The following is a 16241-nucleotide window of genomic DNA, read 5'->3' on the forward strand; positions in this document are numbered from 1 at the left end:
TTGCAATTACATAACTGCTCTATACAAGACAGTAAGACCATAAAATTGATACCATATCATCTATTGTTTGTACGTTTTTATGACAGAAGCTAAAAACAGAGAAGCGTGTTTACCAGCATTGAAACCGTGCTATTGTGGAAATATTCATAATTTTCCATGCTGGATCCGTCGGCAGCGGGGGTGAGCCGTATGGGGGCGGCGTTGGTGGGGACGCCGAAGGGACCCAGTAGCCAACGAGTGCCCGACCAGTCACTACCGCTATCTCTTCGGTTTAGCTTGATCGTAATTTTCCCTGTATGTCACCGCCAAATGTCCAAGACCAAGGGCTCTTCCTACCGAATTCTGGTCTTCACCCTTTTCCTCTTCTCTGCCATCATGTCCAACGGTAACAATTTAAAAAGAAATCCTTAGCATATTTTAATTTGTGTATTTAAAGTTTTAGAAAAACCAGGGTAAATGAAAATACAATTAAAACCAAAGCTTTTCGTTTTAGTATTCATAGGGGAAATTTATACTTTAACTAAAGATAATTTAATAACTGTTATTTCATTCTGAAAATTACACGCAAGAACTTATAACGTCAGCGAACTTTTTCTTTCAGGTATACAAAATAGAGGATAAGCCAACATAAGCCAGTACAAGATATTACTCCAAAATATGGTTTAAATCAAAACTCTGCTCTCAGACTAAATTATAAAAATATTAGCATAAAATATACTCGTAGTATTTGATTCTTTAATTATTATTATCACATTTTTTTCAAAGTTCTATTTTAGCAAGCATACGTGCAAATATTACATTATAAAATCAGAAGTTTATTAGAAATTTATTAAGACGGATAAGCCTTGAAAAAAATTTTTTGATTGTGGCTCAGAAAATGTTTTTTCCTTCAATTAATGGTTGTGTTTTTGTAAGCATAAAATGCTATGAACAAAGGGTATGGAACCACGTTGTCCATTCACAAATAATTGTGTAACAGTTAAGAAAACAGTAAATTTCTTCTTGTTCCTATTTATTTGGTTTATGCCATTTAGTCCCAAATCATCAAGTCAAAAATACACCTATTGAGAGTTCAAAAATATTTATATAACATAATATGAAAATAAATATTTTTCTTGCAATTATTTTTGTATTTTTAACATGAAAATAATTTTCGAAGGCTTTGATCACAATACAATTTTTAAAACATTTTTCTAATAAAGTCAATAGGTGTTGTTAGTCTATAAAAAGATTATGATTTTTTAACGTTCGGAAAAAAATTTAAAAAAATTACTGATGTAATTATTAAAATAATTGTACATTATAAAACACAGCAAGGATCGATATTTTAAAATATTTCCAAAAATATTAAGCGTTTCACCCCATATTGTTGCCAAATATTTTATTGATTGCAAAACGCATAGAAAAAGTAGAATTTAAAGATGTATTTTAATTTTCAACTAGTAACATTTTAAATAATACAATATTTTTATTATTTGTATGGTGTTTAGTGACCGATAGTTAATGATTATTTTGAGATCGTGAGATGCGGTCTGGTGTGACGTAGGTTTAGAAACACATCATCTTTATCGTGCCAACGTGTCGATCTTTATTGAGATAATCTTCAAGGCCTGGGATTAAAATTTTACAAATATATGAAATAAGTGAAAAAATGAATTTATACAATGCTAGAATTTTAGACTCAAAGTATTTGTACTCACTCAAAGTGTTTGTTTTCTGTAGTACAAATACTTTGATTGAGTCAAAAATGTCTAGCGTTGTATAAATTCATTTTTTTAACATCCTACATGTATTTATGTAATTTAAACAATGTTTATAAATCCCATGCCCTGAAGATGATCTCGATAAAGATGGAAAAGTGGGCACGATAAGGAAAGTTTTTTGTGAACCTATGTCACACAAGACCGTATCTCACGATCTCCAAATAATCATTTTTATTATTTTAAAACAGAAAATGTACACATATTATTCTGCAGTGAAAAGGCATGATTTTTTATTGTCAATTCGTACTCATTCACGTTAAATAATTAAAAACAGATTTTGAATATATTAAAACTTCTTGTTTATATAACTATCATAAAGAAAGCGGGACCTCTAACATGTGGTTGGGGCTTCCGACTCGTATTTACTACCGCTCTGGGTTCGAATCATGGCAGAATATATGACTTTTTAATTGATAATAGAATAAAACTTGTATTGTAATGTAGCTTCGTCCGCGACATCAATATTGTTTAGCTCTTCTGTATGAGAGCAATTAGTTTGCTTCAAAATAAACCTTTAAATTATGAAGAGTCGGAAATCAAAACTGTGTTTACATACTGGCATCACATTCACAACTAACGGAAAATTTAAGAAATTGTGAGATCACTGTAGAGCATCGGGTCCTGTAAATAAATAAATTAAACATATTCAAACAAATGTCTACACGGACTTTTGGTCCACAATTATTTAATACAATGGCTAGTAGCATACCCATGTATCAAAGTGAAATTTTGGCACCACCATTGATGTTGCCAAACAATTACTTTTCTACAGTTTGTTCACGTCCCGAAATCAAGACCACATGCACTTGCAAGTCTTGAAAACGAAGAGTGCTCTTTTAGTACAGGATCTATAATCAGTACATTGTGGATTGAGATACATGAGAAGAAAAATGCCGGAATTTCCAACATAAAAAAGGTCAAGGTGTTTTAAATTGGTGCATATAACTCACTAGACACCTACTTAAAATTGGACAAAGCAACAGTTTGGGTAGTGTTGTAGGCGGTGAGACGCTGGAAAATACCAGATATAATCAGTATATTTAGATTTGTCTTAGATTCAAAGTATGCCAATTCGTACATACATTTTAACGTTCTTTTTAAATTGATTAAGATAGTGCGTCAGAAATTTTTTTGAGAATTATTATGTACAATGAAAATTTTGAGTTTTATCTTGACTCCAGTTGAACTTTTAGCAGGGTGATTTTTTTGTATGGTGATTGTAATATAATCATCAACAATATTAATGCGTATAGAAATGGCTTATTTAAAAATTTGTCTGTAGGGGGGTATAAAAAATATTGTTTTTACTAAAATATGACAATGAACGAAAAATTAATTCTGTCCACTATTATGATAAAAAACGTACTAATAAAAATATCGTTAACATTACTGATTACAAGTAATTCATGTCTAATATTAACTCTTTAAATAATCAATACAGACAAATCATACAATTTTTAAACGTTTTTGTCAATTAAATAAAACTAAATATACATTACATTTTAAAATTAAAAATGAACACTAATTTAATACACTTTATTATTTTCAGTTGCATAATTATTGAAATGAATTACAATACATTAATTAAATATCTTTAAAAGTTTACAATTTGGTATGTTGATTAATTTATTTAGCTATAAATCACACCGATCATTTTGCAGATATTTTTGAAAATTCTTTGCATGACTGACAAACAAAGAATGTTAAAACTTAACTGTCAAAAAAAAAAAAATTTTCTGCTCTTTGTTAAAAACATAACAATGAAAGCAAATATTACCATAAGAAAGGGATCAGAACAAGACAATTGACTAATCGGTGGAGGATATAGACTAATGATAACCACTCTGAATATTAAAAAAAGAGATATTAGATCAAAAAATATTAGACACATGTTCCAGATCTTTTCTATGATCTCTAGGAATGGAGATCAAAATTTAATGTAATTAAATATAATGTAAAAAAAAATGCCTTGATTATTTGATAGTAATTTTCACAAAAATACATAATTACTACATATTTTATTGCGTTCCGTCAGTCCCCAATTTCATAGTGTGTACGATATATTTTAGTAAAAACAATTCGTCATTTTTTGGTTTTTCCGCGTATTTTGTGAAACAATCATGCGAAGATTTTTCCGATTTTTTCTCAGATTCTCTACATGACTAAACCACACAAAAGATGCCAAAACGCTGCAAAAAATAAGCGACTTACATTTTTTGATATAGGCTTATAAAAAACACAATAAAGGTTATCTGTAAGGGCACATAAGACAGAAAATAAAAATGAAATTATTTTTCCTAACAAAAGTATTAAAAAAGTAAGTTCTTTCAAACATATGTATGAAACGTTGGAACTGTCATTAACATAATTACTTACGTTGATACGAATTTTTATGTAATTTTTTATTATAATTTATCTGAAATATGATTATAGAAACAGCAATTTCAGAATTAAAAATATATGCATATAACAAAGTTATGGTAATACCTTTCAATACGAATTTACTATACAACGATTTCTTGACAATCCGCAATATAAATTCGGTATTAAAAACCCGGCTAATATTTAAACGCCAACCATGTAGAATTTGTCGTTGTCTATGTATTTCGTCATAAGGGTTGTTAATAACGGTCGGTTAGCAATTTGGTTCGACCTACATGTCGAGACGGATTACAGATTATACCGACATTATAAACCACCAGCTAAATGACGCTAATTCGGTTCCAGCAGGATTCACATCCATACGGAACACGGGCAATTTTTTGCTACCGTAATTAATGACGTTACCAACATAAGAACGAAGTGCTATATGAAAATGCGTAGATATATTTGATAATATCTTTGAAAAGATGTTAGTATAAAACCAGAAAAATTATTGTCAAATTATATTACTAATTATCTGAAACAAATCATCTTGGACTATTATTTTGATTGAGTCAATATGCTTTATTGCATTGCATGTCAGGGTTGTGCTGGTCGTAATCTTCTTTTTGCTCTTTTTGCATTTTCCTTCTCTTCCGTGTTTTCAAAAAAATTGGAATATCCAATATCACCAATTACATATTTTGTTAAAACAAATATTTTCTTATTTTCCACTTTCTATTCATAGTTGGAATATTTTCAGAGATTTTCTATAAGAACCAAACACAAAAACACACAGATAATTTTAGGAAACTTTTTCATTTACCATTTTGTATTATTAGTTATTTAAGCATGAAATTTTTAAAATATCTCTTCAAATAATAAATAAAAATTAACGCTTCACAATTCAGAGTATAAATTTAATCTTGGATCATCGACAAGAGATAAATGTTAAAATGCTTAGTCAGATGCATGTTTTCTTGTACATTAGTGCATTTTAACGCATTTCTTTACTCCGATAAAAATTTGTATATATAACACATTCGTGATTCATTATATTTTTATTTAAGCAATTGAAATTGCTGGTAGCCCTGAAAAATATCAAGTATAACTACAATATGTCCTAATTTTAATATATAATGTGGTAATATAGTTAAAACGAATTTAATTGGTCATGTAATAAATAAATTAAAAAGAAATCTTAGAACTGAGTTTTCTTATCTGTAAAAAAATTCTGTTTTCATATTCCGGCTTTTGGGTTGAACAGTGGGTCGCTGTTTTGTCCAGGAATTTGCTATAAAGGATCCACTTTTATTCCCATTTTATCATTTTAAAAATAATTTCTTTACATTGCGTTTTTGGAAAGAATTACAGATGTAGATGCTGTCCAATAAATTCATTTGAGGCAAAATTAGGAAGCACCTATAACTCCGGCAAACATCTCTCAAATGGATTGAAACGTTTATTTGAAACATGTTGAGTGTCTCGGCGATGTCTCCTATTTATGTGGATTAATTGTAAAAAAATACTTGAATTTTGTTATCACCATCGTTTCAGCTTAGCAAATGGGTGCTTTCTGGTAAAGCGTCATCACCTAAACTTCACAAAATACCCTAGCATCTTTAGAATGCATTTCGGCTGATGCGGTATCAAAAATTGTTTAAATTGACAAGTATCACTATTTTATCTTTCGTTTTAAATGAACAAAAAAAATTTAAAACACTAGATCTCATAGAAGACAGACCAATAACACACCTGAACTAACCCTTTTTCATGGTGTGTAAACAAACTAAGTAAATATTGCTTCAGAAGAGAAAAGGAATATATTCGAATTATTAAAAAGCCCCACAGACTTATTTTATAAAACATCGGAAAACGAACAAAATGTAACAGAGTTTAAAATTTCAATTTGCGTTTGCACCGCACTGGCGACATTTCCCTTGGCCCTACTGTTGAATAAAATATTCATCTGTTTTTTTTCTTGATCATAGGAAATTGGCCTTATCTTTTCCTAAGTTTCCTTGAGCTAAGGAATTCGATTTTGGTCGTCTTTTCACAATTAGTGTAGGTTTTTGTTGATTTTTTTGAATGAATGGATTTTTACGTGAGGCATTATTTCGTTTTCGAATATGTTTTACTTTCGCAAAGCATAGATACATTTACAGGTTTTTTCGAATCTATTTTCGATGGCGGTACTTCATTTGATATTGAGTTTAATAGTAAGTTTAGTTATTCACTCACTTTTTTCATTACAATGGCTCCTAATTTATCTTCATCGATGATTTCTTCCTCAGTTACGCGAATATTGTCGTCAAGAAATAAATGGTAAATGAGAGTATTATTCGCAGAATCAATTGTTCAATTGTTCTTTTATTCCAAATACCTTCGATAATCAAGACATCCAATGAATAAAAAAGTTTCTATTTTTGATCCAAGAAAAATTACATGTGTGTATACTAATGTTTTAATTTTAATTTACAGTATTTTGTAAAGACATCTATAAGGCATTAATATGTATACAACTTTTAAACAATTAAAACCATTTTTAAAGATGAGGAATATTTTTTTTTTTTTTTTTAATTTAAGAGTAACAAATTTTTCATAAAAAATATTTTTCGGCAAACTTTCAGAAGTTTGTTTTAAAAATTATGAAATATATTGTTTGTTTGTGTGAGAAAACGTGTCATGTCAGATTTTATTACATTTATCATCGTTATTATTGCGTTAACAATGGTTGAATGAACACAAATTATCAATTGAGTAAGTTTTAATTAAATGTTTATGTGAAAAAAAGGTTCGAGGCGGTGGTTTAATCCCAAATATGAACAAGTATCCATTTTGCGGAATCTGAAATTCATTAAAACGAGGATATCGTTAAATGCCCATCCAGTAAATCAATTATTAAAATAAAATTATATAAATGATTTGATTGTGTTAGTTATAAAGAGAGAAAAAATGTAAAAACCACTTTTCATTTTAATTTAAGAATAAAAAACATTTGGAAGTAGTAAAACGGCCAAATCAATCAGATCTTTGTCAATGAAGCGGGAGTTGAGTGATTGATGGGCAGGGTATGCTGTCCCCAGTTCGATTCGGGTACAGTTGTAATGTTTGATGACCTGTGAAAGGGGGGGGGTGGATTTTAGTTTATCTGAGTTAGCAACTGTGCCACATCGGGTCTGGTTGTTATTTGGGAGGTCGCCGTTCGAGATTGATTCCATTCAATCAAAGTACATCGTTACGACTAAGAAGCTCTCAGAAGTGTTTGGCCGGCTCTAAGTCCCGGCTAAGTCTCCGTGATCCAATGATTAAGCACGTAGTAATTGGAAGTTGGCGTAAATCGATTGACTCCTCCGAGTTCCTTTCAACCGCCGAAGCTGGCTTCGGCTCGTTTTCTGTTATTGGAGGGGGAAAAAGTTAATTAATGTTACGAATGAGATCTTTTGAAACTTGTCAAATCCTTGCGATCTGTTTGTTTACACGTTGTTACAGAATTGGATCTGACATTTCATTTCCTAACAAAACTGACATCACTTCCTCTCTAAAAATACCCTAAAAGTATTCATCACTGTTAAACGATCCACATGTTCATCTCTCTAAACAATTTGCTTAAATTTACAGTTGCCAGTTGATTCAATATTACATGAAATAGATGTAACTATTTAAAGTTTAGACAAGGAATGATGCAGCATAACTTTAAATTGTAAAATGTGTAGAGATTAGTGGCCGTTAATCGATAGTTATTCAGATATCGTGAGATGCGGTCGGGTGGGATGTAGGTTTCACAAAAACATTTTCGTTATCGTGCCAACCCTGAAGATGATCTCAATAAAAGATCGAAACGTTGGCACGATAAAGAAAATGTTTTTCTGAAACCTACATCACACCCGACCGCATCTCACGATATCTGAATAACTGTAAATTGTAAAAATGAATCATGAACAATAAAAAATAATTTATAAAATCAATTAGTCAGAAACTTTAGGAAAATATTGAATTTAAGCTCGAGCTACCATCAAAGGATAAATATATCGAATATAAAGTCGTTTTATCGAGGTTTGAATGGCCGGAACTTTTAGCGATTGGTTTTAAATCGAACTTAAAAAGGACTTAAATCAGTATTTGTTTACATGTTTCAATAAAAAATTAATTATTAAATCTTAATTTTCTTCTTTAAAACAGCAATAGAAAGTCTAGAAAATTTAACTTTTTTAAAATTTTATCATTCAGAATTGTTATATGTCAAAATAATAATTCTTATGTAATTTTTTTTGTTAGAGTTCTCATGAAGGTAAAATGTTCACCGAAACCTTGACTAGAATGGAAATGTTTCTTTCTCTACCCAACATTTGGAGGCCGATAATCCATGGATCGTCTTCTTTTATTTTAAAACTCAACGCATTTTATTTCATATCTTTATTTTCATACTCATTACTAGGCTGATGGGATTGAAAACCATAAATGTAGGTGAAATTTGTGCCAGATAGGGGCAGTAGGAATGAGAAGCAATTGTCAAACCTCGTAATTTTGCAATACTTATTCCTGCATTTTTTAACAGTAGAACTAAAGCAGGTTATCTCTAATCTATTATATATATCTAGAGAGAGGGAGAGGGAAAGAGAGAGTGAGAGAGAGAGAGAGAGAGAGAGAAAGAGAGAGAGGGAGAAAGATTAAATACAACGACAATTATAGAAATAGATGAATAGAGTAACCAACAAATATAATTTAAGTACTTGTGAAATGAAATGAATGATGTGAAAGGTTGAAATAACATTAAAAGTGAAATGTCTCTACTACAATTGAAAGACTTCGAACAATTATTTTTAGACCACCAACATAATTTTGTTTAATATGTTTAACCGTCAAGTTGATGATTACAATTAAACTTACCTACCAGATTTTTAGCTGACAATTTCAACTACAACTTCATAGATGCAATAGTAAGTTCAAAGCACACAAGTGTTATCTCAAGTTTTGCTCTTTTCCTAATCACCCTAGAAGGCAAACAAAAATATTCTAAACGCTTAATGGATGTTTCAGATTTTCTAACTACTTACCAAACAAATTCCAATTAACAAAATCATAATAGCATAGTAAGTCTTACTCGAGTAACGATTTTTACTTAATGTTAAGCATATATTCTTTCTTTCAACGTATTACTTCGTGCATAAATGTTTTACGAAATTTGAATACTTTTCAACGAATTTAATATTTTTGATAAAAAAATACGTTGCATTTAAAAGAGGGAAAAGTGAGGTATCGTTCGTTTGTTTTTTGTTTAAAGTGAAAGATGAAGAAAGTAAATTGCATCGTGAAAACAGGCCACTTGAGTCTAGGCTATTCGGTACTAATTTCATAATGCCTCGAATAAATGTAGCATTCAAAAGTTGTTGGAAAACATAAAGTCAATATTAAAAGCATGAGCTAGTGAATTAAGCTCTTTGAATTAGGACAAGTTAGCATTTATTACTTTAGTTGTCCTAATTTTTGTAGGTCTTTAATCAACCAACAAGTTTGTCACGCTTAGATTCGAAAAATGTGGTTTTAACGGATACAAAAATAAAAAGCCGTTTGATGTCTTTAAGTAGAGCATGTGTGTAGATGATCTAGAACACATGGTCTACGAAAAAAAATATGATTTAGCAACAGAGTGGTCATAAAAAACAAACGAAAAGAACAAAGGGCTAAGGATGCAGCCCTGTCTAACCCCATAAATAAATTGATTAAATTTTGACTTGATGTATATAAAGGGCAAAGAATTAATTTTTTCTACATTTAATTTAATTTAATGTATTATTGATACACATTTTTCAAATTTTGGATTTGTCATAGGAGTGCACTGAATTTCGACAAATTTATTATTTTCTTTTTGTAATGTGAAAGTCCAACAATAGGGTGGTCATTAATAACAAGCCGAAACGACTCTGACTTGCCGCAGAAGTAAATTTATTGAATCGTGGCTTGATCTAAACAAAAGAAAAGATCTGAAAATTAATTTTTCAATTTTCAAATATTATAAAATTATTAGTGGTACATTCAAATCCTTGAATTGTCCTCTTACAAATTCACTGACCTTTCGACAAATCTATATCCTTTTTGTCGCTAATGATATCTAGAAGGGAATGAAGAGTGAAAAAACAAGGGCTAAGAGTGGAGTCCTGTATCACTCCATAAATAAATTTATTGCATCTCGAGTTGTTCTGTTCGAAAGAAACAGTCGAGATATTAAATTTTTTATCAATATTTAAATTATTATTAAAGCTTAAGAGATACGCTACTTTCAAATCCCGCCTTAGATATTCACTGACCTTTCGCAATTCTATTTTTTGTTTTTGCTAATTTAAGTGTCCAGCATCAGTCGATCAATAATAAAGAGTAAAAAGAACAAAGACGAAATGTGCAGCTCTGTCCTTAAATTAAACGATTGAATCTTGAATTGTACTTAATAAAAGGTCGAGGAATTCATTTGTTTTGATATTTGAATTAATATTGATTCATTATTTATGTAAGTTGAGATGGGGTGTTAGTGTCTGAGAGGATCGAAGTCACGATAGCTCAAGTGGTAGAGCAGCGGCGTACTTAGCCGAAGGTAGTGGGTTCGAATCCGGCTCGTGACACTGACTTTTTTATCTCAACCAAGACCTTACAAAGAAAGAGTAATTATTTGAAAGAAGAACTTGGTCAATTGACCACTAAAAATTAAATGGATTAATTTATTATTTTCAAAATTGTTTCAAATCCTAATTGTGCATAAAAAATCATTGGACGTTCACAATTATATTTTTTAGATAATTTGAAATACTAACAAAAAATTTGCGATTATTTACTTATAATTACTTGACATTAATTGTAAAATTACAATTTTTGTGATTAATCAACAATGTGTATTAGTCTGTGGTGATTAGTACCGTTAATCGATAATTATTCAGAAATCGTGAGATGCGGTCTGGTGTGATGTAGGTTTCAAAACCTACATCACACCAGACCGCATCTCACGATTTCTGAATAATGTGTATTAGTTATATTACAATTCTAAATACAATATCTTCAGTACCAAATATTCTCTTAAAAGAAACTTAAAAAATTTCGCACCGTATGTAATAAAAGATTCAAAGTTTGATTATAGTTTCTGATAAATTCTAGATAAATCATCAGTTTTGACCTAGTTTTGTATTATTTATTGAATTTTACCAGTGCTCATCCATATATTCTATGCCACCAAAAACTAATGAATGTAGAACAGTTTACGAATTAATACGAACTTCCCTCATAAATAACATAGTAATATTTAGAGCAGGGTTGTATCTCGGCCTGCTTTCAGATTCCGCTACAATTGATAACAACGCCAATTCATTTTTTTCTTTTTGTTTATAAATTCCAATAAAAAGTCGACTTTAACACGTTAGAGAATTTCGTTCCCTCGACTCTTGTTCCGTGGTTAATGTCATTGCATGAAAATCACGTGACCGCCGAGAGCACTTTTGAGGGGGTCGTGAAGCAAAACATTAGCGACTGCTTATAAGGACGTCGTTAAAACGTCACAATGATCCCGGCAATCGTGGCGGAAAATTGATGCTTTTTTCACACGATTTGCAGATTATAAAACATAGTCCTCCTAACGAAATGACTAGCTCCATGGTGTGGAAATCTGAACTGAAAAAACCAACTTCATCAAAAGCTTCTTTTACAACAATTTTGGAAAATTTGTTTTCTTAACATCCTGTGTTAATTACCAAACTAAGAGACCATAAATTTACTGAATACTTCGTTTTAGTGCTTAATTAATCGAATAAAAAGGTTTTTGGGTTTTGCGGAGGATTGTTGTTTAGCTTATTAGTGGGAGTATTTGATTGGGCTTTAAGAGATAGGTTGTTTTTCTCTTCAGGACCTCTCTTGCTAGAAAAATACGCCGAGCAGCAGCTCTTCGGAAAAACGTTGGTTGTCGTCTGGATTCTCAGACACGTCAGCCAGGAGAGTAATGAACGTGCTGACGTGGCGATGAAAGCCGGGACGACCCATACGTCTGACCGGATCATCGTGAACAGGCAATTTGACGCTAAGCGAGCAGTAAAGAACTTTTGTTAAAGAAAGATAGCAGCATGAGTAGGAAGGGCTTGAGGTTCCCGCGTCCTCGTCGTCACAAGACTAAATGATCTTTAGCGTTCGCACCTGGCCTATTCGGCCTTATCGGACGTTTTGATTCTCAAGATGAGAGCTGACGCACCTCCGCATAACGGAATAGTGTTACCGCCGCAGTATTTGGTGTAGAGCTATCTCAAGTAGGCAGGGCTATGTAGGGTATGTTGCTCGCCCCCCCCCCCATAGTGACTGACCTGGAAACATGGAATCTTCCTTACCAGACTGACAATAGGTCATACGCGGTTGCTCGTTGTATCCCATATAATAGAAATAGCAGGCATGACAAGCCTTGGCTCCTTAAAGAGAGAATGTAAGCATGCCGCCGAATTTAAGAATGGTTCTCGGGCACGGTAGCGTATTTCTAGGTCCCATGTCCCGTTTTTTGGAGGTCATACGTTTTTTTTATTGTTTATAGTTATATTTTTATGTGTTTTGTGACAATGTTTGTGATTTTGGTGTTTGTTTACTATTGCGAGCGGGTAGGGGTTATGGCGAAATATTACATCTCTACTTCAGCCTTCAGTTTCAGCTGGTAGCCGAAATACCCCTTCGACCCTAATTTACATTAGATTATCAATACCGTGTGTAGGTCGATACAGAAATATTGTAAATATGCACCGTCTAGGTAGAATGAGTGCAATTAATGAATGTATTTATAAGCATGAATATATTCGTTTGTGCGACTGTTTTTCCGAATTTAGTTAATATCTATCTAGATTATATTTTACATGCGGTTGGAGCTGAAATGACCGAGCTGTCGACGGGTCCCGTTGGAATCTGTAGCGGCCCAGCTACATAACAGTTTAGGTCGTATAACCCTTTGGGGTAAAAGTCCGCAATAAAAATAATAATAATAATTAACTATCGATTGATGTTAATGGAAATGTGTAGTATTTAGTGAGATAAAGATCGAAACAGTGGCAGGATAAAGATAATATTTTTCGAAACCTACATCATCGAGAGGGAAACACCTCCTTTAAGAATGGCACCATTCTTTGGTACACAGATGGATCTAGAACACAAGGAGGTACAGGGGCAGGTGTATTCGGTCCTGGAACCAAATACTCAGAACCCATGGGAAAATATACAATATCTTTCAAGCTGAGATTAACGCAATCGAGAGATGTACCCAACTCAACCTGAATAAAGGGTACAAAAACAAAAACATAGCTATCATGTCAGGTAGCCAAGCAGCCATAAAATATCATTAGTTCAAGGATGGTGCTGAACTGCAAAACCAAATTAAACATATTAGGTACGCAGAACAAAGTCAGCCTCTGCTGGGTCCCAGGACACATGGGAGTAGAAGGCAACGAGAAAGCGGACACCCTTCCAAGGCAAGGAGCTGCTACACCGCTGACAGGACCTGAACCCTTCTATGACATAGGAACCCGCACTATTAATGATTATCTTAGACAGAAGGACAAAAAGAAAATGAAGGAACAATGGAATTCACTCATTGGACACAGGTAATCCAAGAATCTTATCAAAATTCGGAATAAAAGAAATTAAAACCATACATTAAAGAAGAACGTGTCAAGGGAAGGAGGAACAAACTGCGAATCCTAATAGGATTCTTAACAGTTCACTGCAAGCTAAATGGACACTTAAAGAAGATTGGAATAATTCAAACGGCACATGCAGATTCTGCAAAGACGCAGAGGAGACACCAACACATCTACTAACAAACTGCGGAGCTACACTTGCCCGCAGGAGGAAGTGTTTTGGGATGTATAATATGACCATAGAAGAGCTTCAACCACTTAAACCGGACCAGTTAATCAAGTTTCTTGATGAACTAGGACTCACCGATGTGCTTTAGGCAGAGAACGGTGGATACAATAGTTCTTAAAGGGCACAGTATATTACACCCCGAATATTACATCTACATCAACCTACATCATACAAGACCGCATCTCACGTTCTCCAAATAATCGTTAATAGAAATAATAAAGGTGGGGTGAGTTTATTGTTTAATATCTTTAAAAGACAGTTCTTACTCACAGTTTATTGTTTGAACGATCCGGATTTCAAGCATTAAACGCTCATCATCAGGTTGAAGGAGTTCTTTCGACATGAATTATGGTAAGAGTGAATCCGCTGATCCTCCGTCAATTTGACATTCCAATGAGAAGCTGGTTTTTAATGCAGCTCAATTTTTTTCTATAAATTACTGTCGGGTTATTTGACATGACTTAAAATTTGGGCGCTTGATCTGCTAATGCTGATTCATAATCGAAAAATCAATGGATTGACTGCAGAGTGATAGGATCCTCGTGAAATAATGAGAATGGTGGCACCCATGAGTTTGATGGTGGGAGTGATTTTATTGGGATCGGATTGATTCGGGAACTGTCAGTGTGACGGGAAAAAAGTGCGGAAGAATGAGGATATCCGGAGACGAGTGTCGCTCGTAGATCAGCCGGGTGTCGTCTAATTGATAGTAGCATTGGTTCGGATCTGCCACCCTCAATTTGTCTCTCTTTCCCTCTCAATCATCATTCATCAATTTGTACATTTGTCCGTCCCACCGGGCTGGCCAACTTTTATTTACCGATCGTCCCATCCTTCAAAAAGTCCAGGAATTCATGAGATATTTGTTTGACGCGGCCTATCAAATGGTGTCGAACTGGCCCGACCGATCTTTCAATCCACATGTCATCGACACATATAGATATGCGTCATAATCATGATTCGTTATGCAAACTGTCAGTGGATATGACTTGAGGAAACGCTATTGAAATTTATCGACGCGATCATGTAGCAATCAGGTACTTTCTAATAAAAACCTTCCCCTTTTCTTCCAAAAAGTAATTCGAATTACATACTGCATCCATCGCCGTTACATTCGTAATCTATATTTATCATTACATCAGAAAAAAATGTTTCAACAGTAGAACACAAAACTGATTTAATTGTTTGTAATTATCAACTTTATAAAAAATTACAAACACTAATAACAGTTATCTAATTGTAACAACACATTTTAAACATTCAGAATTTTTTGTACCTTATGATTATGAAATGTATTTAGTAGTTAGAGATGTATTTTGTTTGTCTATAAGAATTAAAAGAAATGTAATTATACGTATGTAATGAGTGAATCTAAATTATTAAAATGGAAAGATCACACTACAACACTACTCAAATGCCGTGCATTCTGGGGCAGAGTTATGGAGCGCAATGCATGCGAATGTAATTTATTACCTTTCACTTAGTTAATCTACAAGTATTAATTATTGGTTGAGGTAATGGTTGAGTAAGGTATTGACAATACTGGACTAAGCACTGCGATGATTTAACATTCTATTCGTATCTTTCAATTAATTAAGGTTTTTAGTTGAGATAAAAGTCAGTGTCACGAGCGGGATTCGAACCTACGACCTTCGGCTAAATACGCCGCTGCTCTACCACTTGCGTTATCGCGACTTCGATCCACTCGAACACCAACTCCCCATCTCCACCCCACCTTTAGGGGGGCCGCGGTAGCCGAGTGGTTAAGGCGTCAGACTTTCGGCTAGTAGATCCCGCGGTCGTGGGTTCGATCCCCACCGTCGCCTCTGGACTTTTCTGATGCCTTAAGGGGACCGGTGGCCGCAATTGAAAGAAATTGACACGGCACTCATCAATGGAAGGGGCGGGATCGGATCTCTGCGATCCTGAATTTGGTCTTAACCCCCTTCAAAAATGAGTTTCTTCGGTGGAAGAACACCAGTAAACGGGGGCTCAAGTTCACATTTGTGTTGCGAGTCCTCCCCCAAAATATGGAGCCAGGGATAAAGTACAATAAGCTGTACAGCTCAGCTGCAGTGCTCAGGAGGGAACTCCTCCAGTCCCTGTTATCAAAAAAAACCCACCTTATGAATTTTCCCTCTTGCCTGAAAAATGGCAAAAAGGAGACTATCTCCAATTATTCCAAGTCATGTCGAGTACTCCCGGCAATGTGAATAAATTATATATATATATATATAACATTTA

The 16241-nt window shown here is 33.3% G+C and overlaps 1 protein-coding gene across 4 annotated transcripts in view; it reads left to right on the forward strand.

Annotated features, from left to right (window-relative positions):
• Positions 1-214: 214 nt before the first annotated feature.
• The window catches only part of LOC106668645 (lachesin-like), a 75247-nt gene continuing 59220 nt past the window's right edge, over positions 215-16241 (forward strand). For 2 of the 4 annotated variants that reach the window (XM_014397584.2, XM_024226798.1), the window contains exon 1: positions 216-385. In XM_014397584.2, the coding sequence (XP_014253070.1) occupies positions 310-385 (76 nt within the window). In that variant the 5' untranslated portion in view covers positions 216-309. Of the gene's footprint in view, positions 386-16241 lie in introns of all 4 variants that reach the window. The other 2 variants (XM_024226797.1, XM_014397583.2) reach the window with 2 other exon arrangements.

Source organism: Cimex lectularius, unplaced genomic scaffold (assembly GCF_000648675.2).
Source record: "Cimex lectularius strain Harlan isolate CLEC.00 unplaced genomic scaffold, Clec_2.1 scaffold7, whole genome shotgun sequence".
Taxonomy (NCBI): domain Eukaryota; kingdom Metazoa; phylum Arthropoda; class Insecta; order Hemiptera; family Cimicidae; genus Cimex; species Cimex lectularius.